A 19485-nucleotide genomic window follows, 5' to 3' on the forward strand; every position below is an offset into this window, starting at 1 on the left:
AGGAAGGTAAGAAAACAAGCTTGGCAAACTTCTTTGAATGTTTGAGGGTTTCCAGGGCAAAAGAAATTAGGGAGATTGTGATGCAAGTTATAAATGACCTAGAAAACACTGGTTTTGTTTAATTTCCATACCCTAGAAAATGTACTAAAATCAATCATTATGTATAAAACTACCATCTCAGAGGAAAATCAGAAAGCATCAGTTCCTAATGAAAGTAACTCTAACAGCTGCTTCTATAAAAAAATACAAAAACACTCTAATCCAATCAGGGCATAGTTTCAGAGGAAAACCAATATCTAATCAATAATATTGTAACTCTTCTGAAGAAAAAATAAGATGATAGAAATATAACAGGTTCTTCCCTGGTGGCGCAGTGGTTAAGAATCTGCCTGCCAATGCAGGGGACGTGGGTTTGATCCCTGTTCCTGGAAGATCCCACATGCCACGGAGCAACTAAGCCCGTGTGCCACAACTACTTAGCCTGCGCTCTAGAGCCCGCAAGCCACAACTACTGAAGCCTGCACGCCCTAGAGCCTGTGCTCCGCAACAAGAGAAGCCACCGCAGTGAGAAGCCCGCGCACCACAACGAAGAATAGCCCCCTTTCACTGCAACTAGAGAAAGCCCATGTGCAGCAACGAAGACCCAGTGCAGCCAAAAAAATAAATAAATAATAAAATAAAATTTATAAAAAACAAAGAAAAAGAAAGATAATAGTCTGCATGGTGTCTAAAATAGGGGAGACAGAGAAGAATTTAAAATGTCTTTTGCAGCATTGTTTAGGAGAGAAAGTCTTGATTGCATTACATATGTATTTGGTCCATTTGAAGTGAATGTATTTTTTCAGCTTTCTTGGAGTTTCTTCTGTTTTTCTTTCTCTAACTTGATACTTCCCATATCAATTTTCAGGCTTTCTTCTTTAAAGCAAGTAAAACTTGTTAATTATGTTGATTAAAACTTCTACAGCTCTATTCACAGATGTAAAGAACAAATGTATGGACACCAAGGGGGGGAAGTGGTGGGGGTGGGTGGGGGAGGGGTGGTGGGATGAACTGGGAGATTGGGATTGACATGTATACACTAATATGTATAAAATAGATAACAAGAACCTGCTATATAAAAGATAAAATAAAATTCAAAACAAAAAACTATAGCTCTATTAATTTTTAACTGCTTTATATTTCAATAAATCAGAGAGAGTTATAGGGATATCTTCTCTGATCTAAATTTGTCAATTTCTCATCATCAATTTTGTTTTTGTTTTGACAATATTAATATGGCTACTGGTTTTTAATGTTTAGAATTTTTCTGGAATCATTAGCATTTTTTAGCTTTCATTCTTTCTGTTCTTTAAATGTAAAGAATATTTTTGAAACAATATAGTTCTCTTGATTTTTTTATTTTTTATTTTTTAATCCACCAGAACAATCTCTATTTTTTAACTGGTGAGCTTAATATATTTATAGACAGAATATAGTTGAATTATTTTTAATCTATTACTATATTTTCTGATTTTTTGCATGTGAGGTTAATCTATTTACATGTATTATGTTTACTGGAAATTTAGAATTTGTTTCCACTATCTTACTTTATGATCTCTTTTGTTCTACTATTTCTATGTTTTCTTTCTCTCTTGACTTTCTTTATATCCGTTTGTTTTGTTGTTTAATTTTGGCCTTCTATTAGATGGGAATTTATAGTCTATTTTTTACTCTTTATAATAGCAATAGTCTTCTAGTAACCTTATTTAACAACTCAACAATGTCTAACGTTCAGCATACCTTAACTCCTCTTTTAAACAATACAAATCTAAGGACACTCTTTTTGCATCAGACTCCAATTTCCTCTCCCAACTTACTTGAACTGCTAAATAGCATGACACAATTTCCAGAGTAGAAATCAAGTAGATAACTTTCTCATCACTAGAGGGCAAGATGCATTTTCAAAATAATTTTTTATTTTATATATTTCAAAATAATGTTTTTTTTTTTTTTTTTTTTTTTGCAGTACGCGGGCCTCTCACTGCTGTGGCCTCTCCCATTGCGGAGCACAGGCTCCGGATGCGCAGGCTCAGCGGCCATGGCTCACGGGCCCAGCAGCTTTGCGGCATGTGGGATCTTCCCAGACCGGGGCACGAACGCGCGTCCCCTGCATCGCCAGGCAGACTCTCAACCACTGCGCCACCAGGGAAGCCCAATAATGTTATTATTTATCTAAGTTGTGAATTGAATTATTAATCAAATGACCAAGTAAATTTTGTTTCAAGAAGGTGGCCTAAAAACATATTTACCTCCTTAGTCTTTCAAAATTCAATTAAATTAACAGAAGAAATATAAATAAAAATTAATTCAGAGCACTAAAAAGGAGTCTATGATGCCAGAAGACTAGAGCACTGGAGAATTTCTGAACCGTATAAAGGAAATGTCACACTACAGTGTTAATTTTGAGGAGGGATGGGATGGCAGGAGGTGGGGGACTAAAGGAGACCTCACTTTGTGTATGTTTGTGTTGTCTGAATTTCTACTGAGAAGTGTATTCATGTATTACATGTGTCGAATGAAGGATTACATAGTCACTTTAAAATAAACTATATGGGGGCTTCCCTGGTGGCGCAGTGGTTGAGAGTCCACCTGCCAATGCAGGGGACACGGGTTCGTGCCCCGGTCCGGGAGGATCCCACATGCCGCAGAGCGGCTAGGGCCGTGAGCCATGGCCACTGAGACTGCGCATCCGGAGCCTGTGCTCCGCAACGGGAGAGGCCACAGCAGTGAGAGGCCCGCATACCACCAAAAAAAATAATAATAAAATAAAATAAAATAAACTATATGGATAGAGATTTGATGATAAAACCTAATAGAGCTGAGGATCTTTGAAACCCATGCATTTGACAAATGTCAAGAACTTCTTCAAGATGGAGCTAAAATCAGAGACAGTGGAGATCCTTAATCCATGTGGAAATTATTTTTGTTACTAAATAAAGATATGACTATATATTTTTTGAATGGATAGCCAACTGTCTCAATGTCATCTATTGATAGTTTATCCTGTTCCAACAGAGTTGAAATGTCACCTTTATCACTTCGTAGATTTCTTTAAATACATGAATCTGTATCTTCTATTCTTTTCCACTCGTATTTTTGCCCATTCCTGCCCAAAGTATACTTCATTAATTATTATTGTTTTTTAATGTGTTTTTATATCTGGCAGTATAATATTCCCTCTTTTGCAAAATTGTCTATGTTATGCTCTTGTGTTTTCTTTTTCAGATGAAATTTAGAATCTGATTAATTTCATTAAAAAATTATTGCTGGCTATCGATTGGGATAACATTAAATTTATAGATACAGTTGAGGAAAAATGACTTCTCTATACCACTGAACTTTCCAGCCAATCACTTGCTTCTCTTTTCTCTCCATCTTCTGTATCCATGTCAGCTTTGTTATCTCCTAGTGATTATCATTCTCTGCCTTACAGAAGAGGATATGTCAGCCTGTTGCCCTCATTTCACACCTTCCCAGTTTCACTACCAAAAAAGGAAATTGTTCTTTTTCCTAGCTGCATCTCAATAAACAAAACTCTTTGGTTTGACTTGGTCATATGCCCTCTTCCCAACCAATCACAGGAACCAGGAAAGTGGAGTAGTGAACCCAATCAGGAGAGATAAATCACACAGTAATTTAAGCAGAGACAGTACAACATAATTCTTATCTATAACAGGGGATTGGAGTATTGAGGAATTGGCTAGTGTGAAATAAAGAAAACTCTAAGGAATACAGGAATAGCGCAAATAAGGAACAGGTGCCACCTCTAGGTCTGAGATGGAACACCCAAGAGAAGCCCTCCATGGCTGAGCTCCAGACCTTGTTGGAGAGGGCATGGCCATGGCTCACCAAGTGACACAGAATTTGCTATGATGCTTGACAGACAAAATTCATGGAAGCTGGCCCTAGGTGCTGGGGAATGTAGTTCACAAGGTGATGACTGACTGGAGGCAATATCCTACAGTACCAAGTGATGGGGAGGAGATTTGGAGGTAGCTGCAGGAGCTAGGAACTGCGGGAGCTGCATGTGTTGCAGGAAGCAGACACTCAAGCTACTCACTTTGTAGGAGCCCCGTGCACTACAAGAACTTGTGACTACTTAGCTTCCATATGCGCCTGTCTATGATAAATCAATGCTGTGTTTCTATGTATTGTAGTAAGATACTGCTATCCTTCTTACAAGTGAACGTCTCACCTTTTCCCCAAAATGAGGAGACAGACTCCTAGGAGTCATTGTATCCACTGCTGCCTGTATTGATTAATCCTCAAATTCAGTCACAGTTCCACTGAATATTCTGTTACCTAAAGACTGATTGTAAAGCTAACTTCTATAGTAAGTTGCACTGTGGCCTCAAAATATATGTCCAAGTCCTAATCCTCAGTACCTGTGACCGTGACCTTATTTAGAAATAGGGTCTTCGGAGATATAATTAAATTAAGGATCTGGAGAGGAGATTATCCTGATTTAGAGGGGTCCCTAAATCCAATGCTACTGTTCCTTATATGAGAAAAAAGAGGGGGATCTGAGACACAGAGAGACACAGAGGAGAAGACGATATGAAGATGGAGGCGGGATTGGAATGATATGTTATAAACCAAGGAATGCCAAGGGTTACCAGGCAGCCAGTCGCCAGTAACTAGGAGAAAGACATGGAACATATTCTTCCTCAGAGCTTCCCAAAGAAACCAACCCTGCCGATACCTTGATCTCAAAATTCTGTCTTCCAGAATTGTGAGAGAATAAATTTCTGTTGTTTTAAGCCAGCAAGTTTGTGGTACTTTGTTATAGCAGCCCTAGGAAATGAATACAACTTTGACAACTTCAATATAAAATAAAAATGGGGAGAAGAGAAAGGAAGAAAATGATTAGTAAATACAAATAAACACATGGATATAACACGTCAATAGATAATATACAAAGATACTGCAGTCCCTGTTTCTGTAATTGTTCACAAGATCACTTTCGTATCTATGGCTTCCATTTTCCTCTAACCGTTCCGTATTTCCCCTGCCCTCAGTCAGAACCTCAACTGGTTGGGATTCTTTACTTCGTGAAATGACCCAGATCTTCATTTTCAAAGGTTCTGCTTTAATTTTTTCATTATCCTTAATACTAGACATGCAAGTACTAAGACAATGTCCAGAAAATCTTTTGGGTTCCAGGCTGTCCTCCTTGCCTCCATTGTGTAGAATAAGCAAGCCAATTTCCCCTTGGTAATCAGGATCAATCACTCCAGCCAGCAGATCACCCCGTTTTTGCTTTTTGTTTCAGTGGTGTAAGGAACCCCAAATGACCAGTTGATAGCCTCATCTTCCAATTTAGTGGAACCATTGCATCTCCTGAAGGAAACATTCTCCCCTTGGGGACTAAGATCTCCACACCAGCAGCAGTCAAAGTTTTTAGGTGAGGGAAGAAGAATCCTCAGAGTGAAAAGAGACACTCCCACTGCCATACCTTGATTCAAATGTATTCTGGCTGTAGGAGAGAGAGTACCATATAATGGTCTCTGATTCAAAACATATCCGGTAAAACAGAATCCCATTTCTCCAGAGTGTTGCCTCCCAACTGGATCATAACAGTGTCATCAGTAAGTCATTTCACTTTTCAGTTAAGCCAGCTGCTTCCAAGTGATGGTGTATGTAGTAAGATCAGTTAATTTCATAGACATGGACCCATTGCTACACTTCCTTTGCTGTAAAACGAGCACCCTGATCAGATGCAGTGTTGTGTGTAATGTACCAGTGGTAGATAAACCATTTTGTGAGTTTGCAGACAGTGGTGTTGGCAGAAACATTATGAGCAGTCAAGGCCAATCCATTTCTGGAACATGTAACTATTCCAATGAGGATGAATCTTTGCTCCCTCAATGATGGAAGAGGTCCAGTGTAATCAACCTGCCAGATGGCTGGTTCATCACCCTGGGGACTGGGACCGTATCAGGGAGTCAATGTTGTTTTCTGCTTTTGACAAATTAGGTGCTTGGCAGTAGTGTCAGCTAGGTGAGCCTTAGTATTGGAAAATCCAGGCTGCTGAGCACATGCACAGCCTGCATCCCTACAACTATGGCCACTTTGTTCATGAGCCCATTGAGCAAGCACTGGGGTGGCCAGGCAAAGAGGCTGGCTGACACCCACAGAGTGCGCCATTTTATCCACCTGATTATTGAGTCTCCTCTACAGTGGGTACCTTTAATGTGCATTCAGATAGGACACAAATATCTTCACAGTCTGTGCCCATTCAGAGAAATTCATTCATATACCTCTTCCCCATATTTCCTCATCTCCAATCTTCCAATCCCATTCCATCTAGAAAAACCATTAGCAACTGCCCATTCTGGGCAACCCTCACTCCAGACATGGTGAATAAACAAATATACTATTTGAATTATGCCCACTTAGAAGATTTTCCTTCACCACGACTGTCCTTCAGACCCCTGAGTGGGGCTGGGGAAGCCACCTGTGCTGCAGGAGGTGGATTCTAGAAAAACCTTCCATGCTTCAGGTGCCTGGCAGGGAAGCACACTGGAACCAGGAAGCAAAACCTTTTCCTCCTTCAGTGTTGCTCCAGCACTTTTTCTACTGACCAAGTTTAACACTGTGATAGCTAACAAAAGAAGAATATTCAATGGGTCAAGATCTACCTTCACAGAACAGGCACAAAGACTGAATTTGGAACGAAGAGCCATAACTCAATAACAGTACAGATACTATAGAGTTGCCTTAGCTCAGCTCGGAAACCCACTGCTCTATTGATCACTGTGGCTACTGCACGTCCCATTTGGACACATATTAGATTGGAGGTAGATAAAGAGTAGAAGTAGTTGCCCCAAATAGGAGGGAAGAGTACTCTTCCCAAAAGAAGAGGGGAGTTCTGGGTTGACAAAACAATAAATGTTTCCTTCACATCACCCTTGGCTGCTCGGTGTATACACACACACACACACACACACACAAACACACACACACTGATTTCTCCATAGCTATAGTTTCTCTTAACATAAAGCAATGATCCATATACAATTGACAATGTACTCAATCCCTACCTAGTGGGAGGCGAAAACTCAAAGTCATACCCAGCCCAAATTCAGGGTCTTTGGGTATAGTCAGTCTTGATCGGGTCCAGAGGTAGCTGAAGGATGAATAATAAAATTTTCCCCAATGCACAAATATACAATAAAGGAGGTGGGAGATGGGAGAACAAAAACTAATGAGAAAGGGCAAACAGGAGACGCAATACATGATGGCTGTGAGATTACACCGTATCCTGTTGGACAAGAGTAACAAGGGTAAGAAGCACCTCTCTTCTCCAGCAGAGGACTGAGATATCTGGTGAGCCAATGAAAGCGCCAAGATTTCCTTTATCTATTATCCTGAAAGGCCCTGCCTTAGAGGAATAGTGAGAAGGAATCTCCTGGGACTGCCCCAGCAAGCGAATTCATCTTTCTACAGAGACAGAGGCTGGGACGTTGTCTTTGAGACAGCATACCAGGAGACGCCTTCTGCCAGGCTGAGGATTTTCTGGCTATACCTTCAAAAAGTGTCATTTGGGGGAAATCCATTAGCTTGTTATCAGAAATCTCATTGAGACGTAAGCTTTGAATATGGACTCTGCCCTTCCTGCTTCTCTCCCTTGGAAACTGGCCTGGCCTCTCTATCGTTCTCCCTAGATCTTAGTTCACTGTCTTTGCCATAGACACTACGCCATCTGAGCGCAGAGGGAGGGAACAGCTGGGGTCATAAAGCCAGGTTACAGTATCACACTCTGTCCTATAGGTTGCACACTACCCAACTAGCATAATGGGAGGAATTACTTTTTCAGTTGGTGTACAGAGTGTACAGCAGGAGATATTCGAGTAGAATCCTGAGAAATGAGGATCCCCAAATCCACGGTTCTGCTGGGACTCTGCTTTCCTAGTTAGTATGTTAACTTTATGTTGGGCAGAAAATTTCGTTGTTTCAATTGGCAGAGTAGATATTATCTGATCCCTACCAGTATAGGATAACTAAATCACTGGCAGAAAGGACTCCTCTTAACAATGCTGCTTAAGTACCACCCCACTATTGCCTGTCTCTTCAGAAAGGCTGTGCTTGAACCACAGTTTGTCTCTCTCAAAGCACTAAGGGAGACAAGCAGTAGCCAACATATTCCAATAACCTGATTTTTTCTTAACCAAGTTCATAAAGCTGGAGCCTTAGTGGGCATAATTGTGGTGAAGGATCAGTGTTTTGGTTTGTTTGTTTTTATTTACCAACCCAACACAGAGAAGTGTTTTCATAAATACAAAACTGCATGCTTAGATGTCACAGTAATGTCAGATTACTGAAAGTTTCAAAATGCTCCTCTTGATTTCTATACCTATTTTATTGTTGATCAGTAGTTTACAAACTGACTTTTGTCTATAAATCACATTTTTAGTAGCACATACCTAACTGATAAGGTTTACTGTTTTCCCAGCCTAGATATCAATTTCTGTATTAATCGAGAGGCTTCATTCAGAACATATGCTGTATATTCTAACCTTACCTGGCACCTGAATAATGAATATTATAATCTTACCTGGATCTTGAATAATGGAGCACATTATAAGACCAGTGAAGCCCATGGGCTTTATCTCATTGTCTTACTTCTTTCATCTTGAAATGAATTCCTTGGTCAGAGGAATGGTGTTTGAGCTAAAGCGTTCAATGAGTCTATGGAGAATGGTGCCTGCAGTAAAATCAAACCCAATTCCAGAATAAGGAAATACTGTAATGAGACAGACTGTTGACTGATCTGTGACAAAAGGGGGTCCAAAGCAATTGACATGCTTGATACCAGGTATATTACTGGTCTTCTGCAAGGAGGGTGCCTCATAAAGACCATAGTCACCATTGCTGTAAAGCTGACTTTTCGGCAGTGGCAGTAATCATTGGGATAGAGCCTTTCCCCTGCCACTTCCTTGGTAAATCAGACCATGCCACTCTACAGCTTAAACCTCTTCACTTCCACTAGCACTTGAAAGAAAATCCAAACTCCCTTCTGCATGGTCTGCAAGGCACTGAAGGTTCAAGGCCTTAGTTTCTCTCCAACTTCATCTCATGTCCTCTACCCCTTGCTCTGATCATGATGCCCCATCCACTCTAATACTGCAGCACAGCAAATTCTAGCCCATACTGTCCCCTCTGCCTGGAACACTATGTGCATCCCTTCCACTCCCATCCCTTTCGGATAACAGTTAAAATGTTACCTCCTGAAAGTCATCTCCCCACTACCCCGCAGACATTACTCTCTAACCCATCCTCTTGTTCATTTTCTTCATCACACATTTTCTTGTTCATTTTATTCATTAAATAATTACAATACAAGCTATAATTATTGGATATTATTCAAAAAATAAGTTAGTAAAGAAAATGAAACAAAATGGAAGTTCCATAATTCTACAGTGCTTTTAAATGTCAGATATTTTACTGAACAGTCAGAGTGGGAAGCAAAAGATCTAGAGGCATCCTTGAAGACCCCGTAAGTAGTGAAACACTCAAATGGTTGTCTACTCCCAAATCCCCCAGAAGTCAGCCCAAGTCTTTTCAAAAGGACTGTGGTGTTATCATTTTTCATGCAGGATTCACACCAATCAGAGGCCAGGTACTCATGAGCCCGCCTCATGGCCTTTTAATAAATTAGAGCCGCCCAGAGGCTTCTGACTGCAGCCCAGCCCTGGAGCAGAGGCCTACGCCGGCCTAGGAGTGGGGCTCTGGGGGCGCCGCGGGGTCGCGCGCTGCCTGGAGCTCCCAGGGCCGTTACTCGGGTCTCGCTCCCGCAGGCAACGCCTTTCAGGTCACCCCGCGAGGGTCCCCGAGGATCCCAGCGCAACCCTTCAAACTGGCGAATGTGCACCCCTGGGAGTCCCCCGGGTCAGTTGACGGCTGCTTGGGAGCACAGCCGAGGAAAGATCTCAGTCCCAAGCGCCCAGCTTCCACGTGAGCCGAGCCGCCGCTGCTCCTGCCCAGCGCCCCAGTCCCAGCCTGCAGCCGCCCTCTCCCACCTCGCATCTTTCTTGGATCCGGCTACGCGGCTTAGAAGCCTCGGAAGTGCCTCCCGGCTCCCAAGGCCGAATCCTGATCGCAAACCCAACCTGAGTAAGGAATATCGAAGGGACAGGCGACAGAAGCTTGACCTAAACTCCCTGCGTTATCTATCTATCTATCTATCTATCTATCTAATCTATCAATTTACCCGTGTATCCATTCTTTCATCTTTCATATCCTATCGCTCTATTTTAGGACTAGGATTAGAATTCATTCATGAGAGTTTGATCGCGAAGTCGTAAATTAACCCGGAAAAGCGAAGTAGGACATTTTCACAGAAAATGTCTTCGTTAGAAGTAGAAAAAAAAAATTAGTTCTTAAGGGCTAGCTTTGCTAATTATGTTGATTGGTGGACCTTTTCTATAAATTGAATGAGCTAACGAAAGTTCCAAGGTTTTGTCAAAAAACAAAACCCCCTAAAATCCGTTTATATTATACTGTACGCCAGAAATTACGTGCTCATGTTTAGCTACCAGCTAAAGATGTACAAGGGATACATAGTTTTCTCGAAATCTCTTCAAGCGGTTCTCAAGCAAAAGTCTAGCCTAGTCCACACCCACCGGCCCCACCTCGCCAAGCTCTCCAGCAGGCCGGGCCAGACCTGGGCACCAGGAAGGAGGAAAGGAAAGCGGAGGAAGGGGCGGGGGAAAGTGACGGGAGCAGTGAGAGCCGGAAGTGATTGGCTAGCGAGGAACCCAGAAGCGCCCTGTCCGGCGGCGCTCTAGCCTCCGCGCGCTGTCTCTGTGCTCCCCCGCGTCTCGTCTATTTATTGTCGCGGGGAAGCAGCGGCCGCCCTGTACCCGGAACAACAAAGCACGAAAGACGGAGCCCGAGCCTCGGGGGCTCCTAGCAACGGGCCGGGGCGGGAGTTCCATGGAGACTGGGGAGCGCGCCCGCCTCATCATTATCCTTGCCCTCCAGCTTATCCTTCGCGCCCGCCGCAACCGGCAGCAGCGCTGCCACTGCGTCCTCTGCCGCCGCCCGCTCTTCCCACGGTAACCCCGTCGGCGACCCTGGGCGGGGGGAGCGCGGGCGACCGAGCTGCCTGAGTGCCGGGTGCGGGGCGACTTGGCGCGGGGCTGCGTGTGCGGAGCCGGGGCCGTGCTGCGGGTGGGGTGTGTGCGGGCGGATGCCTGAGGGAGAGGCGCTCAGATGTAGGAAATTGGTCCGGGGGCCGAGGGAGGGTCCAGTTCTTAGGAGGACAGGGTGATATTTGGGGGTCTCATCAGGGATAACGGGTTGGGGGTGGGGCGTCACTGCCTGGGAGCGTTATCCAGCGAGGTGTAGGATAAGAAAAGAGGTATTTTATTTTTCCTGTTAGCCACCACTGGGAAAGACAGGAGAAGGGAGATTCCCCATCCGTCTCTGTGGAGCCCTCCCCCAGGGGAAGAGAAATCGTGCAAGGATGCTAGCGGGTCCGTTGATTCCCGAAAAGTTCCAACGGCCTTTGCCGCGGCGGGCCGGCTCCCAAATAGCACCTTCGTTGGTTCCTGGTTCTGGCAATGCCAACAGCCTCGCTTTATGTTATTATTAGTAGTAGAATTAACCGAAATTAGACTTGATGAAGAAGGATCTGGAACTGAGGAAGATAAAATGGATAGTAGGTAGGGCTAAGCAGGGTTGAGAGTCGGGATAAGCGCTTAGTGATAGCCAGTAGAAGCTCTAAAAGTAAATTTAATTGGGAATGACGGTTTTTAAACTCTCTCCTTCTGCGGAGATGTGCATCTGCGGGCTGTGTCAGTGTGCTCATTGCGATAGGATTCAGACTGCAGCCAATCCACATCTGTGAGCTCTCTGACTGCATCTGTCACCTGCAGTTCCAGAGCGACACTGGCAGTTAACCAGCGTTAGGCTTGTGTATTTAGGGTTAAGAACAGTGCCTTAAAACCGGCTCAAGGAAAGAAACCGAAACAAGCTTGGTGTGATTATTGTGTGAAGAAATAATAACAGATTCCTTGGGGAAATTGGGAAAGAGAAATATGAGAAGGTTCAGCTATTCTAGCACAATCTGCAGTCTCTTGGAAAGTTTGAGAAAATGGCAGTTCATTCAAATCGAGAAAGGATTTTTATCACTGTGTGGTTTAAAGAATTATTCGCAGTTGATATGTTAAATGCCAGTTTATGCTATCTCTTTAAGCCTTACGTCTCTAACTATTTAATGGTTTTATGCTTTCCAAAACCATTCTAGGTCAGTAAATGAGGTTTTCCTGTGGCGTGCTGAAACGGCCATGTATGCATACTACAGTAATACTATTTTTGTGTCCAGTGGGAACAAAGCTCTTTTAAAGTTGAAGATTAAAGATGAAAATAAAATTGATAAATAACAGAAGCAATGATGTCAACCACAGTTTCTATTTGTTCCTTACCTTTTTCGCTAAGTCTGGCTTGTCTTAAGCAAATAGGTTTCATCCTTGTCCCACAGCCCGCTTTTTTCGTACTCTGCCCTCGGAATCAGTCTCAGAAACTGTAATGATCTGCCGCTCTGTGCTCTTGATTGGTTGACGCCAGAACAGAGTTTTTGACTTTGGCATTTCATGGAATTGAGGTGCAGCATCTCTTGTTACGGAATTTCATATATGTGCAAAGAGGTGGGCGGTTTCCTTTGACAAAGATGGGAAGTATAAACATTGGGAAACTTAAAATTTCATTTTAAACCTCTTAAGAAGAAAAACCTAATATTGTCATCTTTAGGTTAGTGAATCAAGGACTTTTTCTTAATCTCTTCATGTAGCTGTACTTCTGTGAACGTTGTTCTTGGGGGTGACCACACTTGAGGCTATTGGATGTTGAGTCCCAGGATTGTCTCAGTGTGTATGAGACTTAGTGAGTTCCCTCAGTCTCAGGGCTGCCATCACACTCCATTTAGATTTTATTTGCTGTTGCCTCTATCCCTTACCCCTTCTGTGTTTGAGGGGGGAAAGGATTTAAGCCCTGACTTCCACCTTTATTAACAACCCCTGCTTTCCCTGCTCTCTGCTCCAACGCTCCCAATGTTTTGTGTTGTCTTAGTTCCTCTCCTTACTTAATCACATCCCAATCAAAAGTGATTTTTTATGCTATTTGTATTATTTCTCTTCCTTACGGAATTTTCAACATATGTCCTTGGCCTGTATATCCTTTTCATTAATGTTACTTTGTTGCATTTTCCTTCTGTATCCCTCCCCTTATATGGAAAGTGGAGTGATCATGTCAGATGCTCTGTATTTATTCTGAATACAACAGGTAAGAGCCTTAAACCAAGAATCAAGGCTGTATTGAAATAAGACACGTAAAAATATTTGAACGTTTAGGAATAAAAGGTGTTTCAGAAGTCCAAGTGGTAACACTGTAATTGGAGATGTAGTCACTTTTTTAAAAATAAAAGAGTATTGTAGAGCCTGCTGTGTGTTTTTAATTGAACCTTAGATTTTCATAATTTGTACTCTAAAAACCTTTTCTTAACATCCATCTTTTCTGATCATTTTGCATCTGAATACTTGACTGAAATTACACTTTGCCAAATTAGAGAGAACGATTTAAGTGAGTCCCACAATTTTGTTTCATGTGGAAAATTGTCATGTCGAAATTTGTGTGGATGTATACATATATAGAATGTGCAGAGTTTGCTGTAAAGTAGAATGAATACATGCAAAATCTATAGCTGATATTTTTGGAGAGTGTTCTTTCTTAGCACGGGTGTGGCACAGTATTTAAAAATCAGCAAATATTGTATAATCTAGTTGAGTGGGTATTAGTGCTGTTTTTAGGTGAGGAGGCCCGTAATTACCTGGTGATTGATTTCTTTCTGTTGCATCGTAGACCATGTGATGAATTATTATTGCTATGAAAAATAAAGTGTAAATTGATTGTAGAATTGATAGTAGAATGTTTCCACAATGGCTCAACACCTGTAGTGCTTTGAAAATTTAGCTGTATTGTGACATTTGAATTAATAAATAAAGATTTCCTGAAATTTACACTCATGTTTGTTGTACCTTTAATATATCTGATGCCACGGCAGGTGTACAAAGCTGGATGAAAGTGTTTCTCTTCAGGTGCTTTTTGTGCACTTGTAGATAGCAGAGAAATGACATGCATAGATACTAAAACATGACAAACATAAATTTGAATTTTAAATCCTTTATTGCATACTGCCTGGTGCTGTAGTTATTGATGTATGGATTTCATCATGCCTGCTAAATTAGGATTTCTTGGGGATTCAGGACTGTAAGTCGCCATCATATTGTATGTTCATGTTGCATATGTGTGTATTTTGAAGATTAACATATTAATAAAAGGATGTATATATATTTTATTTCTTTCACTTCAGGGACTTATCTAGTGGATGAGGGGAACCTTTAGGCATCTAATCTAATTAGGAATCTAATTCCTGATGCCTAAAATTAACTTTTTATACTGGCTGCAAATTCTAAACAGCAAAATTTCTCAAACATGATTAGGGCTTTTTTTTTTTTTAACCAATTCAAATAATAAAAATAATGATTTACTGCCTTGAGTTGATACAGTATTTGCTCTTGTTACATGACTGCCACTTTGGGTAATTTCAGAAGGGTGAAAGAATATATTTATCTGAGGTCTTTCCAGGCCACATAGACAAATTTGATTTTTGTATTGTGACACAATTTATTTAGAAGAAAAATGGAGTGTATGTGTTTGTACAGTTGTGAAAAAGCAAGATTCCAGAAGTATGTCATTAGTGGAAAGGAATCAGGTCATATCAAAAATTGTACTTATCTGGTCTTATCTTGTGACTAAAGGGTGACAAAATTCACAGTTTGGTTTAAATGGCTTGTTTTGTAATGGGAGGTGTGCTGCTGGGGATCCCGTTAAATGCTAAAAAAACACAAGGTGAATTCTGTGACAGTTCAAATCAGCCTTCATGTGGGAGTCCATAATGAAGCTGTTTAAAATTTCACCAAAAAAATGCAGCACAAAACTTTGGCTGGCGATTTTGACCATGCAGTATTCATCCATCAGGAAAGAATACTGAAAATCAGATTGCATCTGAAGGACAGTCTTCTCAGGACATGTGTGGATGACTCTTGGTACTATAATTGTGTTTACCATCATAGACTTATGTCCATAGACCTTGATCCATGATATGTTTTTGCTTTTTAACTCACCAGGTGAGAACTCACAACATTTTGAAAGTCCAGCTTTGTTTTTTTTGTTTTTTTTTTTTTGCGATACACGGGCCTCTCACTGTTGTGGCCTCTCCCGTTGCGGAGCACAGGCTCCGGACGCACAGGCTCAGCAGCCATGGCTCACAGGCCCAGCCGCTCCGTGGCATGTAGGACCTTCCCGGACCGGGGCACGAACCCGTGTCCCCTGCATCGGCAGGCGGACTCTCAACCACTGCGCCACCAGGGAAGCCCCAGCTTTGTTTTTATTAACTAAATGTTCCAGAGAATCAGGCATTAACCTTTTTCCTTCTGATAAATTACAAGTATTTTCATTGTAAAACCAGTTTTGATCAAAATCAGTTACACTTTCTTGGGATTAGGGTTAGTATAGCGCTTAAGAGAATGGACTCTGGAGACAGGCTGCCTGTGTTCAGCGTGGTGGCGATGCTGCTTGTTAGTGGTGTGGCCTTGAGCAAGTTTTTTCACTGCCTTCGTTCCCCAGTTTCCTCATCTTCAAAATGGGGTTCATATAGGTACTACCTCATAGGGTTGCTGTGAGAAGTAAGTGTAAAGCACTTAGCACACTGTTCTGCAGAGTTAGCTGAAAAAAATACTAGCTGGTGCCTGACTCAGTGGTGTGAGGTGTAGTACATTAAAGGTGAACCACTAGACCACTCAAATACTTTGTTTCTTTCCTTTGGAGGCTATTAAAACAGTGAAATTCTTTGTGATGCTGGCTATTGGACTCATCTCTGCTGTTAGGTCTTGGGAGGGGGAAGCACTTTTGTTTTAATTTTGAATCATCACACAGACATCTGGTTATCACTTATGGCAGATGGATTCAGTAAAAAGAGACATCTCTGTTTCTTGGAAAAGGAAGGCCAACAAAGCCCAGTCTGGCACCATGTTGCAGCTATTGAAATGCTATTTCCCTGTGGACTTGACTGCTTGTTTAGTTGTGTGGTACTTCTGAATAAAAGGAATAGACCCCAGTGGTTTCATTTAGCAGAATTAGTCCTTTTTTAGAAGACACTCTTTTTTACTTGTATAGCCTTAGGTGGTGGTAAACTTGAAACTTATTGGTGTCATTGTCACTTGGGTTTTCTGTGTCACTATAAATGTGCTCTACATAGTAGCTTTCTTGTAATTTTAGAGGTAGCTGAAACTACTGCTGTGCTCCAATAATTCAAGTGGCTCAGGAATGACTGCATACGATTGCAAGATTATTTGTTTATGGTAAGGCTGACACCAAATACTGAGGCTGCCTAGTAGGGGATAACCTGATCATTATAGCTTTGTTTATTAGGCTGCTATTGAAATGGCTAACTTTTTAATGTTAAATCCAAATGTTTTAGTTTAGTTGTGTGGACCTTTGAAACTGTTGACTAGAAAATAAATATTTCTCAAGTACAATGTATCACAAACTGTTCTTTCCTATTTTGGCCACTATGTAGGTCTTGGTTTTTAGTTGAAATAATATTTTTTATAAAACATATAGAAGTTTATATAAAACATTATTAAAAGTATGTTTTGCTTTAAATATACAGGGATAAAGTTTTATAATTCTTTCTTCTATATTGTGCAATTTTTGTTTTAGTTGGTTTTTATAACCACCCCGCCAAGAAGATTGGCAAATATGCTTGTATTTAGAGGCATGACTTCTGTTTTCCTGATGGAAGAGAGTGACATTTAGTTGATACTGTTGATTTCATTGAGTACTAATAATTACATTGGCCAGAATAGATGAGGTATTGATATAATATTGTTAACATAATTCCTGTAGCCATCATGGATTCTGGGTCTAAAAAAATATTGAGATAAGCAAGGAAATGATCATGGCTATTTCATATATCTATACTCGCACATGTATATATCCTTTAATTTTAGATATTCTGAGGACTGTACTGGGAGATTTTTAGGACAGCAGGTCTCCAAAGTGTCAATACTGTTGCCCAGAATAAAACCTGGGTGTTTTATTCTGTCTAACACATTGTTAATGTTTCCCTGGTGTTCTTAACACCACCCTTTTTCAGGGACAGGTGTTGCCATCTTTCAGATATGAAGGTAATAAAATCAGTGTGTAACCCAAAAGTGCAAATCTGGAGATGGGCATTTGGTTGATGAGTATGGCCAACACTTATAGACCCTATCATTGTTTGAACCTCTGTTAAGATTCACGATGAACCTGCAGCTTATGTAGAACAAGAACCTCTCCATTCTTTTTAATTTGCCACATACTTTTGTTGAACCACAAAACCTTTTATCTTTCACCTGCTTATGGCTGCAGTGAACCTCTTGGGCATCTCCAGTTTCTTGTACGCATGTGCAACCTAGTGAGGTTGTAGTGAGCAGCCGTTAATTGCTCATGGGTTGACCACATCCCAGGACGTGGCAGGTTACGGTGGTGGTAGGAGCCACAGCCATGTTGAAGGCACAGTCACCAGTTCATTAGATCTTCCTCAACACCAACCTGGTGTGCTCATCTCAAAGGTCCACCAGATTTCTTAACTCAGTTCTCTCCTCTTTTTTGTTGTTGGTGGGGGAGGACCTGAGGTAAGGGATGTGATGTGACTCAACAGTTCACAACTGATAAACAGCTCTATGAATAATACTTTTTTCATTATCTCAGCAACATATTGATAATGTAAATCTTTAGAGAAAACCTTTGGCTGGCCAGTAATCTTGAAAATTCTGCTTCAGTGCATAGTGTAAACCTACCTGGGTGATAGTTTAATTTGTCTGTACATTAAGAATGTGTGCCTGTTGGGGCTTCCCTGGCGGTGCAGTGGTTGAGAGTCCACCTGCCGAGGCAGGGGACACGGGTTCGTGCCCCGGTCCGGGAGTATCCCACATCCCGCGGAGCGGCTGGGCCCGTGAGCCATGGCCGCTGAGCCTGCGCATCTGGAGCCTGTGCTCCGCAACGGGAGAGGCCGCAACAGTGAGAGTTCCGCGTACCGCCAAAAAAAAAAAGAATGTGTGCCTTTTAAGTTACTCTTTGTAGGCTTTTTGTTTAGGGCCTGTTAAATTATAAGAGTTTCGGATGTCTGAAACTATATTCTTAACTTAATTTGTCTGTATTGTATCCTCACTCTCACTTTGTAAAGAGAGGAATAATGGCTTTATTATCACACCCTGTTTAAAGGATGGTTGTTATGCTGAAGGTAACTGACAGGGTAGCTAGTCTATAACCAGCTTTCATGGAATAAACTTAGGATATGGATGAGTTAGGACCCTTGGGGCTGAAATGGAGAGTGTAGCTTAGGAAAGGGGAAAGAGAATATACACCAAAAATGCTAAGGGTCTGTATGTGTGTTTTAACCAAAATTATTCTTTCCTTACATCAGAACCATATTATATTTCTGTATTTGTGAAAACTCCTGGAACACAGTTGCCCTTTAGGACTTGGGGGTCTGAACTAAAACCGGTCTATTGAGTTGATGACCAAGTGCCAGCCACTAAGCCACATTCTAAAGACACACATTTATATTAAACCGTTCTCTTTAAGGAGCATGGTGCCTACAGTCTAGTACAGTGGACAGTTATAATACAGTCAGTACCCTTACATTTGCTGGGCCCTCTCCTGGGGTCTCTTCTGTCCGTGTTGCATGTGGCTGGCTCCTCCTTAGCCTTCCAGATCTCATTTTTGTTTGTTTGTTTGTTTGTTTGTTTGTTTTGCGGTACGCGGGCCTCTCACTGTTGTGGCCTCTCCCGTTGCGGAGCACAGGCTCCGGAAGCGCAGGCTCAGCGGCCATGGCTCACGGGCCCAGCCGCTCCGCGGCATGTGGGATCTTCCCGGACCGGGGCACGAACCCATGTCCCCTGCATCGGCAGGCAGACTCTCAACCACTGCGCCACCAGGGAAGCCCCCAGATCTCATTTTAAGAATAATTTCTCATCTCTGAGGAAGTTAAGGGACCTTCCTGGATCACTCTAGAGTTTCTCTTTATAACATAGATCACATTCTCTAATTATTTTCATGGCTTGTCTTTTCATTGTCTGTTTCTTCCACTGGAATACAACTGCCATGAGGGTTTCTTACCTGACTGTTTTGTTCTGAGCTGTATTCCCAGTGTCTAGCCGTAGTGCTTGGTTCACATCTGTTGCATGCTAATGAATACAATTGTGAGTAAGAGTTTGTTAGTTGAAGGAGTGGGGAAGGGGCATCCTAGGCAGATATAAAATCAGGAAAGGGTCAGCTGTTGCAAGAGGAGCGGTAAAAAGTTGTGAAACAGTTAAGGTGTGTTGGAAGTGGAAGATT

General features: G+C 41.9%; 1 protein-coding gene across 1 annotated transcript in view; it reads left to right on the plus strand.

Moving 5' to 3' along the window:
• Positions 1-10977: 10977 nt before the first annotated feature.
• The window catches only part of LOC307061193 (TATA box-binding protein-like 1), a gene marked incomplete at its 5' end in the record, with an annotated part of 30113 nt that continues 21605 nt past the window's right edge, over positions 10978-19485 (plus strand). The window contains one exon of the mRNA XM_079716238.1: positions 10978-11099. Within this exon, the coding sequence (XP_079572364.1) occupies positions 10978-11099 (122 nt within the window). The remainder of the gene's footprint in view (positions 11100-19485) is intronic.

This window comes from Hyperoodon ampullatus (assembly GCF_949752795.1).
Source record: "Hyperoodon ampullatus genome assembly, chromosome: 12".
Taxonomy (NCBI): Eukaryota; Metazoa; Chordata; class Mammalia; order Artiodactyla; family Ziphiidae; genus Hyperoodon; species Hyperoodon ampullatus.